Source organism: Carica papaya, chromosome 2 (genome assembly GCF_054855325.1).
Source record: "Carica papaya isolate Zhongbai chromosome 2, ASM5485532v1, whole genome shotgun sequence".
NCBI lineage: Eukaryota > Viridiplantae > Streptophyta > Magnoliopsida > Brassicales > Caricaceae > Carica > Carica papaya.
This window is the reverse complement of record NC_142310.1, coordinates 31,494,728-31,513,266: the sequence shown is the minus strand read 5'-3', so window position 1 is coordinate 31,513,266 and position 18,539 is coordinate 31,494,728. Positions and strand designations below refer to the sequence as shown.

Below are 18,539 nucleotides of genomic sequence, written 5' to 3'. Positions count from 1 at the left end.
AAATTTATATAAATAGTTATGTGAGAGTAACATATAGTTTTCTTTATAGGTAAATCTCGTAAAATTTATTCTCAAATATTAACTATTAATTGTTTACGGTAACATTAACAAATTAGTGGAAATTTTAAATCTTATATTTTCTACTAATAAAAACCCTTTTATCCGAGTGAGATTTTAAATCTTAATACATTATTACTGGGTATCTTTTCTACAAAAAATACTTTATCCCAACCTTATTTATTGAAAATGGTATTTGTATTTTAATTGATAATTGCAAGTATATTACATGATTATGGAATAAATCTATGTTTAAGCAAAAAAAAAATATATATATATATATCTGATTATTGAAAAATAATATATCTAATAATTAAAAGAAATAATGCTCCTAATTTTTTTTTTTAAAAAATAGAATAATAAAAAAGTGAAACAACAGGGTCAGAAGGGGGCCGCCAAAAGGCTTCAGGTCACAAATCCTCAACCGAAAGAAAGAATCAAAACTAAACCAAAATATAAAATATAAAAAATAAAAATAAACACACAAAAGATCGCAACAAGAAGAACAAATAACAGCCTATATTTGGCAATAGAAGAAGAGTATCTATCTATCCTCTTCTCTCTCCCTCGAGTTGATCAAAATTCAATCGCTCTTCTCTCTCTCTCTATCTCGCAGACTTTGTACAGAGAAAATCAAGGCCTCGAAACCACGTATCAATCCCAAGAAACAAACAACTAACCAACCCCCAACTATTCTTCTTTTTTTTTTTTTTTTCTTTCTTTTTTGGTCCAAGAAAGTGAGAGAGAAAGACACAGACGAGACCGATCTGAGCGGTTTGCGGGTACAGATGGGAACGCTACAGACGTGGAGGAAAGCCTATGGCGCCCTCAAGGACACCACCAAAGTCGGCCTTGCCCATGTCAACAGCGATTACGCAGTACCCTTCATTTCTTCTCATTTGTTTATTTTCTTTTTTCCTTTCTTTTTATCTCTGTTTTATCGATATATGTCTATGTATCTAAAACGACTCAAATCCTTAGTTTTTCGACAACTGTATATTATAGATTTGATTTTAAATTTTTTTTGAATTAATCTTTTGGTGGGTTTTCTTTGATTCGATGTTCTATAATTAGGATTTGGATGTGGCGATAGTTAAAGCTACGAACCATGTTGAGTGCCCGCCCAAAGAAAGGCACCTCAGAAGTGAGTGATTCTTTTTCTTTTCTTTTCTAAAATTTTAAATTTTAATGACAAAGATCGAAATTTGTTCTCTGGGTCTTGAATAATTGAAGGAGATATATGAGATTTTCTGATCTTTTTTCTCTTCATTTGATCCTGCTTTAGAAATCTTGTTGGCCACATCAGCGATTCGGCCCCGAGCAGATGTTGCTTACTGCATTCATGCACTGTCCCGGCGATTGGCCAAGACTCACAATTGGACGGTAATGGTGCTATCAATTTACGCGATTTGTTTTCGGAGAGCTTAATCTTTATTTTGTATTTTATTTCAAAAAAAAAAAGTCTTTATTTTGTATATTAAGAAGCATTCTGTAGATCTATCGAGAATTCCTTTTTCTTCTGGAAATTAAAGTTAGCTTATCTTTAATTATTCTCATTGCATTGCATGGTTGGGAAATCGGTTCTAATTCTTCTATGTCATGTACTGGAAATATTGTTGGAAATTTATTTGTTAAAGATACTTTCTTGAACGTGTACTGAATGCTTTTAGGTGATCGAAGAGTGATAGCTTCTATCTGCATTTCGGTAACAGTTTTAATGCATTGTTAGCATTAAGTTCTTGATTTGTTGGACTTGTTTATCTCGCTTGCGTTCATATTTTTTCTAACAAGCTTCAGCTATACTTTCTTTCCTAGTTTCCACTTGATGTTAAGTCTCTTCGCTTCCTTTCTTTTTCTGAATAATTTTGGACGTTTGTGGAGGACTGACGGTATTATAGTTTTTGAGAGGAGTTGTTCTTACCTTTATATTTTTTGTTTTTTCTGAACAATTAGGGTGGTGTATGGAGGATTCAAATGTATTTCAGTTTCAGAATGTTGTTACACCAAGCATTTAGAGTGGAATACTTGTCAAATTATGTCTCTTTAACCTTCAAATGGTTCTCATTTTGCTGGATCTAAAATTGTGAGATGAAGCTGACTTGCAAAATATTTCAAGTTAAGCTAGTTTGATGGTCTGAAATAATTAAATTTTTTATATATTTGGTACTTGTATGATAAATGTAGTCAGCACTTGCTCTACTCTTAGCATATTACAAGTTCTATGACAAGGTCAAGAGGAGTTTCCAGTGTTATCAGTAGGGAGAAACTCTTGAGAAAGACGCCCTTAAGAGTTGAGTCTCGAGAGCTCATTTTGGCTGGAGGACCTAATAATTTTGGCGGTGGGCTAAACTTGGTTAGGTTTCATTCAGCATGTTATAAACCTTGAGAGACAGAAACATTCAGTGATTATTTAGGAATTTAAGAAAGCCTGCATCACTTTTTGAACTTAGAGGTGGGGTTATTGCATATTCTCATCTTTGGTGGATTTCACTTTAAGCTTTTCCAATCTGGAGTGCAAAAGGAGGAAGTTGCATAACCCTTAGGAGGCTAAGTTGCAGATCTAGGTGGTATCACATTAATAGAATAAGGATACAATAGCATTTTTTCTTTGATAGAAACGAGAATGCATTCACAACGCACTGGGAGCAGTGAGTTGCTACCTGTCTACAGAAGCTATGAGGTCCAACTCCTCCTCGTTGGCGAGACTGTGACTAAAATCCAAGAATAAAGAGAATAAATCCAAAAATTTCAAGCCCAGTGAGGGGTTTTCAACCCCCTCAAAACATAGAAAAAGAGACGAATGCGGAGCTTAACCCTTTTCAGTATATTTATTGATATAATTCAGCTAAAAAACTTGGGTGCATCTGTAGTTTTCTTCCTTCTTTTATAAACACTTAGCTGTAACCAAGGATTTAATAGTATTATTGTTGTTGTCATTTTTTTATATTAATATTATTAGTTTCATGAAGAATATTGGGAGTTAAAACAAGAAAAGCTTCATTCAGTACTTAAAAATTGTTGACAAGATCATGGAGGGATCTTGTGTCTTTCAGCCTTGTCAGAAGTAGTGGAAGTTTTATTTCTAAAAAGTTCTGTTCACGCATGATATCTTCTCCATCCATATGTCTGAAGCTCGTTCATTCTGTTATAAATAACGAACTGTGTTTCAAAAAAGCGTATAATGGATGGTATCTGTGAAATTACTGGTTTAAAAATTGTCAGTAGTTAGCTTGTCATTCTAATGTCACCAGTTCTTATTGTATTTCCTTTTTTACTTCCATTTGTTTCAACAGGTTGCCTTAAAAACACTGATAGTAATTCATAGGATGTTAAGGGAGGGTGATCCAACTTTCAGAGAAGAACTTCTAAATTTCTCTCAGAGAGGACGTATCTTACAACTTTCTAATTTCAAGGATGATTCAAGCCCGATAGGTGAGTTTGGATGTCATTCTCCTATCTTCTATTGACCATTGTTACTGCTTTCTAGGCAGGTTGTATACCATGATTTGTTATATTGGTCTTCTAAATCACCATTATTTTTTCCTTCTTTTTTTCATGAACCTGGTCCACTTGGTAAGATCCATATGAAAGCAAATCTTTCAAAATGCCACAGTAGTATTCCCATTTCATCTTAGCTTTGCCTGCCTTTTGGCTAAGATCAAATGTAGTATTTCAGTTTCATTATTGTAATTGCTTCTATGGTATATGAATTAAAATTTATAAATTTTTCTACCTCTTATGTAATATAATTATATACATCCTTAAAACTTCAATATTTGTTGTTTGCATTTTGTCTCTTTCAGCCTGGGATTGTTCTGCCTGGGTACGTACATATGCTCTGTTTCTGGAAGAGCGACTTGAATGCTTCAGGATTTTGAAATATGACATTGAGGCTGAGCGCCTACCAAGATCTGCCCAAGGGCAGGATAAGGTACCAGTTAATGAATTATTTGAGAATTAATTATCCTTAACCTCAAATGGACAGTGTATTCAGTTTTGTTCTTTTGACGGGCAGGGTTACAGCAGAACTAGAGAATTGGACAGTGAAGAACTGTTGGAGCAATTGCCTGCTTTGCAGCAGTTGCTGTATCGTCTCATTGGTTGCCGGGTACTTTCTTTTAGTTCTCTTCAATGATTAACTTTTCTTTTCATATGAATGCTATGCCACTGTTTTTGGTATACGCTTTCTTTTTGGCTTTGCATTATATCTGGCATATGATGCTAGTATTTATGGGTTAAGTAGATTTTCTGCCTATTTTTTCAGCCAGAAGGGGCTGCTGTTGGCAATTACGTCATACAATATGCTCTTGCTCTGGTACGCCTGCTATCTAAGTTATCTTATGCAGAAATTCATATCTAAAATTCATGATAGAATTTTTATGTTGGTGATTGTGGTTCTGAGCCACCAATATTAGTACTAGTCAATAAGAATTTAGCAAAATTTTCATTTGTAAGGTGCATTATCTTCGCTATTTTTTAAGCAAGCACGGAAATAAGAAACATTAAAGCTCCGCCAAAAATTTTCTAAAGTTGGCTCAACTTTGGTATGCATGAGTTGACATATATATGCAAAATTAGTAGGTCCGTCTCCTGACTGCTGCATTTTATGGAAACAAGTTTCTCTGCTATTAGGACTATTGCAAAGTTGAAGAATTTAGAACTTGAATTTTCAAGGTTCCAATTTGTGATGACAGTGATTGTGGTGATGTGACAATTTGGTTCTTTTTTTAATATAAGGCTTCACTAGCTTGTTTTCTCTTCTCTCTCTCTCTCTCTCTCTCTCTCTCTCTCTCTCACACACACACACACACACACACTGATCGATAAGCACTTGCCATAGTGAAAAATTATCTTTAAAAATTCATCTAAACATGTTAAAAATTGAGAGGGATTCAAAAAACTTTTCCAACAACATGCTCAATCTCCGAAGCCCAAAGTTTTTCTAGAGTGCATTTTGCTCAGCCTATTCTGCAGGTTTTGAGCAAATTCTTGGAAGATAGTTTCTAATTTAAGATTTTGGAGAATTTAGATAATAGTGACAAGATTTGCCAGCAGCAAGTTGTCTAGCTGTGATAAAAAGACTAACCCAGTGAAGAAATGCAGAACCAGAATTTGGAGCACATCAAGAAATAAACTTGCGCGTCAACATTAACATCCCTGGAAGGCTTCAGGAACCTAAAACCAGAGTCTCTGGCAAAAAAGCCATGAAAGATTTTTGTTGTTTCCTTTTCTTTTTGAACATAATCCTTTTTTAGGTTGCAGGTCCTTTTTTTGGTAATAATACTTGTTATTTTATCAAAAAGGTGAAATGGATCTATACCGTATGAAAGATATGAAAAATTTTGATAGAAAGAAAGAAAATGATAAGATCAACGAAGCACATTTTGTTGAAGATCTGCTAACAAACTAAAGTTCCAGCGATAATAATCATAATCATGAGAGAGATGGAGGGAGATTTACCACTAATTTCGTGTTGAGCAGGTAAATAGAGGACTAAAAGCAGAGATGGTGATACAAGAGAGGGAATTGAGAGGAATAGGTGTAGGACCAAGGTGCCATTTTGTTAATTTAGGATGTTTTTTTCAAGTTGTCATCTGCTTTTTTTTTTTCTTTTCAAGAAACCATTTCTATTGTTTTCAGACTTTACAAGGATGTGTAATATATAAAATGAGGTTTTTTAATTGTTTGGCTTTCACATATGGTGGCCCTACTAATTCTATTTGCTTTCTTAACAACACTTGTGCTGGGAAGAAAAACTATTGATCTTAGGTATTTCCATCCTCCTCAACAGGCTTTTAGTGTTCTTTTTCTCTTGTATTATGTGGATGGGGGGAAAAAACGAAAATGGAGCATACTTGATAAAATAGCTCTGCCTAAGATTCTTTGTGATGTTGTTATCATGTACAATTTTCAGGTATTGAAGGAGAGTTTTAAAATTTATTGTGCTATTAATGATGGTATTATCAATCTTGTAGATAAGGTAAGTTGATCTTTTATGGGTATCTAATATGCTACTATTGCCTTTTTTGCTTTCTTCTTTAACATCCCATTTTACTGCAGTTCTTTGAAATGCCAAGACATGAAGCTCTAAAAGCCCTTGATATATACAAACGAGCTGGTCAGCAGGTGATGTTTCATTGATCTTGTTAATGTTGAAATTGGAGGTGATTATTTTTGGTATATGCAACAGGCACAGTTGTTGCTATTTTGGATGCCTACTTTCTTTCCACAAATTATTTACTGTCATGTGATTATAAATCTAGTCTTCTGCTGCAGGCTGGTAATCTGTCTGATTTCTATGAAATTTGCAAAGGGTTGGAACTTGCTAGGAATTTTCAGTTTCCAACTTTGAGGGAGGTAAATGATAATGTGATTTAGTGTTCTAGTTCCCTCTCTTAAAAAAAAATAAAAATTCATGCACTTATGTTAATTTGTTTTCTGTGGTAAAAATTTCAGCCACCACAATCCTTTCTTACAACAATGGAAGAGTATATAAGAGAAGCACCTCGGGTGGTTTCTGTTCCAAGTGAGCCACTGGTCAGTATGAAAAATTTTAATTTTGCAAGTATATTTCTTGCAAAACCACTAGGGAGTTCTATCATTTAAATAATAAATATATTCTGAAGGAACTCTTGAAAGAAATGAACTAGAAATAGGCAAGAAGGTTGTGGATATTCTGAAAATTTATCTTGACTTGTGTCCTCGATTTTTTCTCAGATTATCATTTGAGTCATGAAGAAATTTATTGAACCGTTAAGGAATCTGTTTAAAAATGAGAGTTACTACAGATAAGAGTTGCTCTCTGCTAATCATGTAGGAACTTTACGAACTGAAATGAATATATACCCTTCGGAAAAAGAAGTGGAATAAATATTATTCTAAAAAGTGATATATATGGTGAGAAAGTAGATAAATTTTAGAAAATTTGAGAAAAATTTCCTTATGATTTTGACAAAGTTAAATTTCCAAAATATTATTCTAAGAACTGATAGATTTGGGTTGATGGTGGAAGAGAATAGAAAGATGAAAAGAGATGTGAGTCGAGGAAATGTACCTTCACCATTTCACCAATTACTTCATTTGGTCATAGTTCTTAAATCAGAATTTACTCCATGAACTGAAGTTCCAGCTGTTTGGTTGATCCTTCTGTAATTAAATTGTCCTGGAAGGGAACACTCCTTTTAAGAAACTGATATGTGGTTATCATAAGCAGCTTCTAACGTACCGGCCAGAGGAAGTGCCCCCTGCTGAAGATTCCAAATTATCCAGTGAGGAACCTGAACCACTTCCCATGGATGATGTTGCTGTCTCGAATATCGAGACTGTTCCACCACCTCCACCTCCAGCTCCTCAAAACAACATGGAGACTGGAGATCTATTGGTAATCAATCATTTTCTAGTCTTTTTTCAATTGATTATCTGTTAGCAGTGTGCCTATTTTGCTTCTTGTTTCTTGATTTAATGTTTCCCCTTTTTTTTCATGGGAGACGGAATTCAGGGATTGGATTATGCTGCTCCTGATGCATCTGCAATTGAGGAGAGGAATGCTTTGGCTTTGGCCATTGTTCCTGCGGATCTTGGTGGTATAGTATTTTTTCTTTTCAAATTACGTAAATCATCGTATCATATAAATTAGAATGATATTTATTTCAAAAAAAAAATTAGAATGATCATTTTTGTTTCTTTAGGTACTACTTCAACATTTGATTCTAGTGCCAGTCAAGCAAGAGATTTTGATCCCACTGGATGGGAACTTGCCCTGGTCACCACACCCGGCAGCAACCTTTCTGCAACCACGGAGAGGCAGTTGGTAGGTCTTTTCTTGTGCTTGTTATTATCTGTATCTATGAAATTGTATCTTATTTATACTTGCTAAGACTTAAGTTACTTTACTGTTGGTGAGGATTGAGCTGCAGTTTTCTGGTTTTGATTTGAGTTATCTATAAATCAATTGATGCACCTTATGTATATCTTTCCTTACTAAATGCCAGTTTGCCAGGCTATTAAATATGCATATTTATCGATATATATATATTTTTTGGCTTTAAAGTAGGGCTTGCTTTGTTTGTAAAATTTAGTTTCAGCGACATTTCTCAGAAGGTGTTATCTTGGTCCTGCTTCTCGTTTTGCTATCAGATTTTGCTTGATTGATTTCCTTTGATGTTAGATTATCATTATTGTTTTCTGTTAATAGATACTTCATTAGACTTGGAGAATTTAGCAGAAATAAGAGAACAAATTTGCTGTTTCTCAATTTTCATCTTGTCAAATTTCTTGATTTTTAAATGTCAGGCTGGCGGATTGGACTCTCTCACGCTGAACAGTTTATACGATGAAGGAGCATATAGAGCCGCTCAGCAGCCTGTCTATGGAGCACCAGCTCCAAATCCATTTGAGTTGCAAGATTCATTTGCTGGGTCCAATGGATTTTCTCCCCTTCCCTCAATTCAAATGACATCAGTGACTCAACCGCAGGTCAATCCATTTGGTGCTGCTTATCAGCCAAGTTACCAACAGCCATTGCAGCAGCAACATCCATCGGTGAACCCAACAAACCCTTTTGGCGATACAGGTTTTGGCCCATTTCCTGCTAATCCTCATGCTCATCAAAAAGCAAACAATCCATTTGGAAGTACAGGGCTTCTGTAATTTGCATGTTTGAACATTTGTAAGTGGCTTTCCGTGTATTTTGAGAATGAGTAAAGTAGAATGAGCTCACGCACGACGAGATAAAATGGTTTTGAGCATTGCGTCAATCTTTGGGTTTGTAGAATTTAGGGAGTGAATAGTGAAAGATGTAGTCATTAGTTGTTTTGATTGAGAATATTGGAAGTAATTTTTGAAGCACTTGCTTCTCTCTCACTCTCTCAGTATATCTATAAATATGTATATCTTTTACATGCTTGGATCACATTGAGATTAGCAGTAAAATAGTATTGAAGTGAGGAATGATTCGAGTCAGAGTTTGTTGATTTGCAAGGTAATAAAGTGGATTCTGTTTTGTGATCATAGGATACCACCTCCAACACGAACACTAGGAAAGAGAGGAACAAAACTCTGAAAAAGCTGCTTATTATTAACATAGTTGTTTGCAGGATCGTACAAAGCTGATAAATACACCATTTTTAACTTTGGCCTTGCCTCCAGTTTGGACACCTCACGTTGCTTTTGGTTGCTTCCATATTCTCATAATTAGGGAATTCAATTAATTGTTTTCCACTGTATTTTTCTTTTGTAATCAACTACTGGCTGCAGGTACTACTTTGTCTCTTTACATTGATCAAAACTTCCATCATTGTCTAAGCATTTGTTTTTTTTTTTTTTGTCAGAAAAGAAAACTTGAAGCTGCTTTTTAGTTTTTTCAACATATTTTGTTCTAATTTAGATCTGGATGGTAAGGTACGATTTGAATAACCCATCAAACCAAAACTTGTGGGTTAGAACAGATTTTGTTCATTTGTTTATAATATAAAATATATGGTGGAAAGAACACAAACATTTGGATGGGAGTAAGTGAAATTATGGGTGAAGGGTGAAGCACGACAAAATCCAGAAAGAAACTCCATTATTCATCTCCAACTTCTGGTTTTGTTGTGTTCAGAATGAAACAATTCGGCGCTCTCCGTCAAACCATATGATTCCATCTAAATTTCTATCTCTATTTTCGCATTCACTTAGAACGAATTGATAAGTTTAAGGAACTAATTAAATTATAACATAGCACAAAAAGTTAAGGATTATGATATGGTATTTTTACAATATAAATGAGTTACTGTTAGTTCAAAGAAGGTTCCATGTGGAATGATGGTTGGATAACATGTGCATGGTTGGGACTTAATCATCATGCCGTGTTTCTCATTTAGGAAACTTCCTTTTTATGCACATGTTTCTGCTTAACACCATAACACTACTCTGTATACTTCATTATATACTCACGTTATTGCCAAATTTTATTATTTTTTTAATCTATATATTATTAATATATGATTTGTAAACAAGCAAATCATAAGGGTAGGATTCAAATGTCACAATTTCCATTTACTTGTACCTCTATCACAAAAAAAAAAAAAAAAAAAATCTTTGTTAATTTCATGAGATTTAAAAGAAAAAGCAAGAAAGTTCAAAAAAAGAAAGAAAGAAATGGAGGACCAGTTCTCCATTGCCCCCACTCTCTTCGAGCGCCCTCAATTCACCATCATTACCATTCAAACTCCCCATTTTTTTTATCTTCTCTTTCTCTCTTTTTTTTTTTTTTTTTCTCTCTCTCTCTTTATTATTTATTATTTATTTTGTTAATTAATTAATATTATTTGCTTTGTTTAACAGAACTTAATTTAATTAATCATGTTTAGCATCCAAAGCTTCTTTTTAAGTAGTTCCCATTTTGTTAATTACCAAATGTTGTCATGGGACCCTTGTTTGTCCATTAAAAGAAAACTAAAAGAAATACAAAATCAAATTTTAGAATCTTGGCAAAACCAAGATTGTGGATGGTCCCTTTTCCTTAACACTTAATTCGACCGTTAGGGTTTGTATGCTTTTGTATTTTACTTTTTAAAAAAAAAAAAAAAAAATCAAATTCAGAATCTTATGTACTAAAATTTACAAATTCACTTGTAAAATTATCTTAATTTACATGTTAATGTTATTACCATGAAGTAAAAATTAAGTTTAGATTTTACCGTGTTAATTTTTTCCAATTTTTTTTCAACAATAACAATACCTAATTTTTATAATTAAATAAATTATGGATTCCTAAAATAAATATAATATCAGGCAATACGCGATAAGTAAAAAACCAGAAGCCATCATCAGAAAACTTCACCCCACGCTTGCATTTTCCATCATCACTTCTCCTAATTCACTTCAACCTCCTCAATCATATCTTTTGAATTTTTGGACGGAGCTTTATAATGTCTCAAGAAGAAATTAATACACAAATTACTAATTATTTTTATGGTTTTTTACAAATTTTAAGAACTTTACTCAATAGGGATCGGAACCCTTAATGATTATTATAATTTTTTATTATAATTGTTATATATATGTATATGTATATATATATATATATGTATGCATATCTTCAATCTGAATTAATTACCATCAATTGGACCGTTTCTTCAACGCGGTAAAAAAAAAAAAAAAAAAAAAGAAAAAAGGTATCTCTATCTTTTTATTCCATTTTAATTGGTAATTAAAAATTTCATGTCACACAATAAAAAATATATTTATGATATCAAAAGGGGTAAAATTCAATCTCAAATTCTTATATAGATACTAGTAATTAATGGGATTTTAAAATTTTCACTTCTTGATTTTTATGGTACAAATTTTTTTTTTTTTTTTTTTAATTGGGAAAACCCAATGAGTGAAGCATATAGGGCCTCTTTTAAACAAGAAATTAAATTGACTGTTGAGAAAAATTAGGGTTTACGATGATTAGAAATGGGTAAGGGACACTTTTATAGATGATTATTATACAAGATTAAGCAAAATACTTTGTCATTCGCTAGATGATGATGTCTTTGTAACCACGCTACTCATGTGGATGATGACCATGTCCCCTCCATTATACAATCAATGAAGACTAACATTTATAAAAACATTCCCCCTTTTTAATTCAATTATATATATGTATATGCATGCTTATTGACATACATTGTTTTTTGAATTTTCAAGCAATTTGTTAATTGGAGAGGAGGAGCGTTGTTTTGAGCGCATAAATTTAGACCGTTCAAGATTTTGTGGAATGTGGACCGGACCTATTAAAAAAGTTGGTGTTCATATTTATTTGATTTTACACTTTCAACAATTCAAAGATTGTGCTATGTAAAATTGAAATACCCTAAAATTATTTTTTAGTTGAGTCAAATAAAAATTAAAATAAATATCTATTTATTAAAAAAGAAAAAAGTGAATTTTGCTCTATAATTTCTTTTCAATCTGGTAAAAGAAGAAGATAAAGAAAATAAAAAAAAAATTGAAGGAAAAATTAAAGGGTTTTAACTTAAAGCAGTTTCAGAAAGATTTCACTTTAATTAATTTGGTGATCAGCTGGCAGCCAAATTAATTTTACAATTTGGTAGAAAAGTTGGGAGGGGGAGGAAGGGAACAAAATCATCTTTCTTCTTTAATCTTTAAATTAATTTCACAACTTTTTTTCATTAAAATTTTAATTTTCTTCTTTTTGGGGATTTGAAGAGTTGAAAGTGTTTTTGGTGGGGCAGAAAATATCAGACATTACACACTGTTTGGACAAACCTAACTAAAGCAAAAGCAATCTTGATTAACATATATATATATATATGTATACATATAAGAAAACCATAAATTACAAAAGATTTATTTTACACATTATTTTGGCCAAGTAAATAAAATGAGAAATGAGATTCTATATATATACATATACATAGTACATGATAATAAGAATGGTTTAAAAGACATTTTCTTAATCTTTTTAAAAAAATAAGTAGAATATACTGAAATGGGGTGGCTGGCTGGTGGGTGTGTGGCGGTGCAGCCCTGGCCTACCAATATTGGGCTTGTGACCCATTATTATGTTTCACCGCATAGAAAGGGTCAATTTTGATGTCAGTTTTTTTTTTTAAATGTAATTTAAAAACTATATATATATATATATATTTATATATTGAAAATTTTCGTTTTTCAAAATTTGATTTTAGGGTTTGTCAAAGAGCTACAAACCCTTCTATTGCAATGCTTAATTCTGTGTTCATATGCATTGAAGATTTGGTCAATTGGAAGAAAAGAAATTGTTTTACAAGGATTACTTAAAATTATATTCACATCACATCACCACCCCATTTTTTTTTTTTTTTTTTTTTTTAACTTTTCAAGATTTATTTAATTATATCCACTCATTGTTTAATTATAAATTTTGAAAATTATCCTCTAATTATGATTATGATTTTTAAGAATTGACTTAATCTTATAAATGAATTTTCTAAACCTTTATATTGCTTCGACCAAAAATCAAATGTAAATATTGTTTTCCCCTTAATTATTAAAAAGTAATAATTTATAAAAGAAAAAGATCAAGAAAAATATATTTAATATTAAAATGTTACCACCGGATTTGACACCATAGCATTAAAATGTTAATATAAAATTTAATTGGATATAATTTTAAATATTAACTATTGAATTATTTAAAATTAAAAAATAATACTCTTAATGTTTTATACATTTATTTTATTTAAATTAAGAATGTGAATGAAATTAAAATTAATTTTATTCACATAAAAAAAGAGGGAATTAATTAACCTTACGAGTGTGATTATTTTACCATGTCTCCCCCCACTCAACGGCTATAAGGGATGCCCAAATTGAGAATTACGTAACAGAGTCTGGAGCATCTGGGGGTCCCACATTGGCCCCACAGATTACTTTGAGGCTGGTCCACCAACTCACTGGTATGGTTGGTGGGCCACCCCCTTTCCTTTTTTACAAACAAAAAACAGGGTGGTGGTGGGGACGAGAGAGTGTTTGGAATCAATTATAAGTCTATCCTCCCCCAGTTTTAGGTTTATGCTGCAGACAATAATCATCACTAATCCAGATATAATGCTGTGCATACCATCACTTTTTCTCTAAAGAAAATTACATTAACACTAAATATTTTTTTAATATCTTTTGGAGGCAATATTAAAGATTATACCAGAAGCAAGCATTCTAAAGTCAGAAAAACTGGAACTTTTTTTGTACTAAAATCTTGTGTAGTCTATTACTTGTTTCAAAGATTAATTGCTTAATTAATGGTTAATCAATTTTTGATGCTTTACAAAAAATGAAAGTAATTAAATAAAATATTCTTTAATTTTCCCTGACTCATTGTTTTCTTTAATATTCTTTTTTTTTTTTTAAATTATTCCTAAAGTTGAGTTTCTACTTTGGCTGTCATGGTGTCATTCCCATTCAAACAGGGCCTTCATCAACTCCAAAGTCCAAATAAAGCCACTTCCCCATCTGATTCTTCTTCTTCTTCCTCTTCCTCCTCCTTTGAGACCACCTTCATATCTTCCTTTGTAAAAAATCTTTCCTTTCATCCTATAATCTCTTCTTCTTCTTCTTCTCTGAGAACAGAACAGTTTTGGATCTTCTTTTGATTTGTTTCTTGTTTTTTTCTCTGTCTCACTCTGTTTCCATCTCTGTACATAATAAGAAACAGAGGATCATCAATGGCGGCCAACAAGTTTGCAACCATGCTACATAGAAACACCAACAAGCTTACTCTTATCCTTGTCTACGCTCTTCTTGAATGGGTTTTAATCTTCTTCCTCCTTCTCAACTCTCTCTTTTCTTATCTAATTATCAAATTCGCCGATTACGTTGGCCTTAAAAGGCCCTGTCTCTGGTGTTCTAGGCTCGATCATATCTTTGAGCCCCACAAATACAAGGATTCTTACCGAGATTTTATGTGCGATGCTCATGCCACTGAGATTTCCAAACTGGGTTTCTGCGCCAGTCACCGAAAACTGGCCGAATCACATAACATGTGCGAGGATTGCTCGTCCTCGTCCTCCTCGCAGCCTGAATTGTCAAACAAGTTTGCTTTTTTTCCATGGATGAAACAAATTGGAATGGTTCAAGGTGATGGTAATAAGAATAATAAGGTGAGTGAAACTGTTGAGCTGGAAGATTTGAATTGCTCTTGCTGTGGAGTGAAGTTGGAGGAAAAAATATACCCACCTTATCTTTTGATTAAACCTTCTTGGGATATTTTAGATTATACTCAGAAAGGAAACTTGATTGAAGAAACAGGTGTTGATGGTAAAGTCGATGAAGGTGATCTTTCAGATCAAACCAGATCCGATTTTGTGCCCGATCAAATGAACGATGAACCTTTGGTTGAAGACGACAGAGGATCTCAGATGGTTTCTGATGTTGAAGAAGATCTTGAAGAAAGAGAAGGGGAGGCAGATGGAGGTCTCGAAGGAAGAAAAGTGGAAGCAGAGGATGAATTTTCATGCTACATATCTAGTTTTGACTGTAAGAAAATGGCAGATAATGAAGATGGGAAAGTGGGTTTGGTTATTGGGGAACCGCAAAAAACAAACAAAGGGCTTGATTCCGGTGAGTCCATGGGTTCTCAATCTGCAACCCAAATTGGTTTCAGTGAAGAGAAGTCTTCTGAAATTGTCACGCCTAAGCATCTAGAGTTTTACATTGATGGGGATGATTGTCATTTGATTCCAGTTGATTTCATGAACTCCAGAACTACAAAAAATCATGGACTCTACAAATTTAGTGAAGAAGATCAAGGGGTATCCGGTAATGGAGACGTTATTCTGGATTTCAACCTGCAAGACGAGGCAGACCTTAGCCTGGTTGTGGAGAGCCGCAGCTCCGAGGAGCCAGTCACATTACTTTCACCCCATGAGAGAATAAAGAACGCAGAGGCTGCAGTGCTTGAACTAGTGGAAAATGAGGAACAGAATTCAACAGTCGTCCATGGAGACTTGATAGAAGATAGAGGTCAACAAGTTGCTGCTACTCAAGCAACTCAAACCCCATTGATAGACATAGATGATGTTCATGAAGGTACTGCAATGGGTTCAGAAGACTTGGATAAAGATGATTATCAACTTCAAGGTACTTGTTTACTTCTCCATTGGTTTCATCAGACTTTGATAGTTTAGCTTTTTATGCTTAATTTAGTTCAGGAGTTCTTATAAATTTGTTAGCAGATGCAGAGTTGGAAGATATACTTCAAATACAAAATGATGAAACCGATGCAGAGATCTCAATTGGCACAGAAATTCCTGATCATGAACCCATTGATGATATTCCACCTCAAGAAGATCTTTCTGAATATTCAGCCCTGCAAGAAAGTCCTTCAACAAGTTCATCTCAGTTACCTGAACAAGATGACGATAGTAAGCTTAGCTCAAATTTTAGTCTCTTTCGTTACATCTCGTTTTAAGTAAAGACTGTCCTTGCATTTTGTAAACATTTGAAAATGTTTGTATACTTATCAGGTTCTAAACAAGCTGAAGAAGTTTTAGAATTCAAGACAATGACAATCGAGACAAGAGAATATGAGATAAACACTCATGTACAATTATCTGCAGAGCTTCACGAGATTGAGGAAGATAAGGTGCCTGATACTCCGACTTCTATAGACAGTCTTCATCAGTTACACAAGAGGCTGCTACTGCTGGAGAGAAAGGAATCAGGAACAGAAGATTCTTTGGATGGCAGCAGCGTGATCAGTGACATTGAAGGTGGTGATGGAGCATTGACAGTTGAGAAGCTCAAATCAGCATTACGAGCTGAAAGGAAGGCGCTAAATGCTTTATATTCTGAACTAGAAGAAGAGAGGAGTGCTTCTGCAATAGCAGCCAACCAGACAATGGCAATGATAAACAGGCTTCAAGAGGAGAAGGCAGCAATGCAGATGGAAGCTTTGCAGTACCAGAGAATGATGGAGGAACAAGCGGAGTATGACCAAGAAGCATTGCAGCTCTTGAATGAGCTTATGGTGAAAAGAGAGAGAGAGAAAGCTGAGCTAGAAAAGGAGCTGGAAACATATCGAAAGAAGGTGCAGGAGTACGAAACAAAAGAGAAAATTTCAGTGTTGAGAAGAAGGAAAGATGCTGGCAGCAGAAGAAGCAGAACTTCGTCAGCCTCTTGTAGCAACGGTGAGGATAGTGATGGAATATCTATTGAATTGAATCAAGAATCAAAAGAAGAGGATAGTTTCTGCAATGGTGAAAGTAGTATGGATCATAATAACCAGAATACCCCTGTGGATGCTGTTGTTTATTTGGAGGAATCATTAGCCAACTTCGAAGAAGAAAGGTTGTCGATTCTAGAGCAGCTTAAGGTGTTGGAAGAGAAGTTATTTACACTGAATGAGGAAGAGGGACAGCATTTCGAAGATATAGAACCAATCGAGCATTTGTATGGGGAAAATGGTAATGGCCATTGCCATATTGAAGACTTTGATTACAAGAATGAGGAGGCTAATGGTGTTCCAAATGGTCATCCAAAGGAAATAAATGGAAAACAGCATCAAGAAAGGAGAATCACAGTACCAAAGGCCAAAAGACTGCTTCCTCTCTTCGACGCAATTGACGCAGAAGCAACAGAAGATGGGGAATTGAATGGAGATCATGATCATGATCATGACCGTGTTCATGATTATGATGAGAATGGTTTTTATTCATTTGCTCCACAAAATTCACCAGTTTCCGAATCTGAACTGGAAAACAAGAGGTTTGCTATCGAGGAAGAAGTAGACCACGTATACGAGAGATTACAAGCTTTGGAAGCAGACAGAGAGTTTCTAAAGCACTGCATCAGTTCCTTGAGGAAAGGAGATAAAGGAGTTTATCTTCTTCAAGAGATACTACAGCATCTAAAAGATCTAAGAAACGTGGGGCTGCGTGTTAGGACATCAGGAGATGGCGCTCTATAGTCAAATTAAAACGAAATCAAGTATGTGAACAAGAACGTAATAGGTAACTCAGTGTTCAAATTCTAGTCCGGAACAAAAATTGTTTTACTACTTTATAGCATTATGTTGGTGTTAACTTTAGGGGTTATAATTGATGTGGATTGTGTGGTTGATGAATGCAGAATCCTCCATTGGAGTTGTTCAAGAGGTGGAAAAGATAGGACAAAAGAGCACCAAACTACTGGGCCAGTGTCCTAAGAATGAAGAGTGCAACGGGGAAGTCCCTTGGTGGAGAGGGGAGGTTCCTAGTTCTGTCATGGTGGAATACAAAATCAAGTGTCTTGTAATTTTAATTTCTTCTGGTTTGATTTTCTGTAAAAGTAAAGTAAAGCCCAGAATTTTTGTTGGGGGGGTGGTGGGTGTGGAAATCATTTCCTTTTTGAGGGATAAAAAGGAGAATGATGAGGGTATTTGTGTTGTAGGGTAGTGAGGTGAAAGCCAAGCTGTTATTTCTATGTTGTGAGACCTGGACCTGGACAGATCCAACCAAGATTCCAGTGCCAGGTACATATAATAGCATTAGATTTATTTTATTATTTTTGGACAGTTAGGAGGTCTTTTTATATAGTATATATATATATATATATATATATATATATGGGTATTATATAGCTTCTTTTGTTTTTGTCATTTTTTTAAATCTTTGTGAGGAAAGCAAAAGAAGTTGGGGAGGTAAGCAACCTGCCCCTTTTTGCTTTCCCATCTTTGGATCATTTTCATCATATGAGGAGGTTTTTTGTTATTGTTATATCCTACTTTGTATATCCATTTGTAAGTATATATATATATATATATATTTGTATTATATAGTAAGTGTGTTAGAGATGTTAAATTAAAATAAGAAGCAATTGAAGGTTGCTTTGAAAGAGGATTTTGCTTTAAGCGTATATTAACAGTAGGTAGAAACCAACAAAACATCAATCAATTAAAATAAAACAAAAGTTTGAAAGCAGTTGTCGGTTGCTTCGCAGAATTGCTGGTTAAATGTTTACATGACATCATT

At 34.0% G+C, this 18,539-nt stretch overlaps 2 protein-coding genes across 3 annotated transcripts; both read left to right on the top strand.

Annotated features, from left to right (window-relative positions):
* The first annotated feature begins 532 nt into the window (after positions 1-532).
* LOC110823732 (ENTH/ANTH/VHS superfamily protein) lies at positions 533-8,957 on the top strand. The gene is made up of 15 exons (XM_022054197.2): positions 533-935; positions 1,132-1,201; positions 1,343-1,440; positions 3,351-3,489; positions 3,861-3,988; positions 4,073-4,165; positions 4,322-4,372; positions 5,972-6,037; positions 6,118-6,183; positions 6,334-6,414; positions 6,514-6,594; positions 7,271-7,438; positions 7,556-7,640; positions 7,746-7,867; positions 8,350-8,957. Exons 1-15 carry the CDS (start codon positions 846-848, stop codon positions 8,704-8,706), a joined length of 1,695 nt encoding a protein of 564 aa, XP_021909889.1. The 5' UTR covers positions 533-845; the 3' UTR covers positions 8,707-8,957.
* A 5,015-nt stretch (positions 8,958-13,972) lies between these two features.
* On the top strand, positions 13,973-18,284 carry LOC110823723 (myosin-binding protein (Protein of unknown function, DUF593)). Of its 2 annotated transcripts, none has more exons than XM_022054183.2 (4): positions 13,973-15,669; positions 15,765-15,953; positions 16,056-17,517; positions 17,659-18,284. In XM_022054183.2, exons 1-3 carry the CDS (start codon positions 14,256-14,258, stop codon positions 17,495-17,497), a joined length of 3,045 nt encoding a protein of 1,014 aa, XP_021909875.1. In that variant the 5' UTR covers positions 13,973-14,255; the 3' UTR covers positions 17,498-17,517; positions 17,659-18,284. The 2 variants fall into 2 exon arrangements, with proteins under 2 accessions (XP_021909875.1, XP_021909874.1); XM_022054182.2 differs by having other exon boundaries at positions 13,974-15,669; positions 16,056-17,540.
* The last annotated feature ends 255 nt before the right edge of the window (positions 18,285-18,539 follow it).

Coding starts and splice junctions, on each gene's coding strand:
- LOC110823732 (XM_022054197.2), top strand. CDS start 846: ATGGGAACGCTACAGACGTGGAGGAAAGCCTATGGCGCCCTCAAGGAC. Junction 4,166..4,321: donor ATCGTCTCATTGGTTGCCGG/GTACTTTCTTTT, acceptor CTATTTTTTCAG/CCAGAAGGGGCTGCTGTTGG. Junction 6,415..6,513: donor AGTTTCCAACTTTGAGGGAG/GTAAATGATAAT, acceptor TAAAAATTTCAG/CCACCACAATCCTTTCTTAC.
- LOC110823723 (XM_022054183.2), top strand. CDS start 14,256: ATGGCGGCCAACAAGTTTGCAACCATGCTACATAGAAACACCAACAAG. Junction 15,670..15,764: donor AGATGATTATCAACTTCAAG/GTACTTGTTTAC, acceptor ATTTGTTAGCAG/ATGCAGAGTTGGAAGATATA. Junction 15,954..16,055: donor ACCTGAACAAGATGACGATA/GTAAGCTTAGCT, acceptor TATACTTATCAG/GTTCTAAACAAGCTGAAGAA.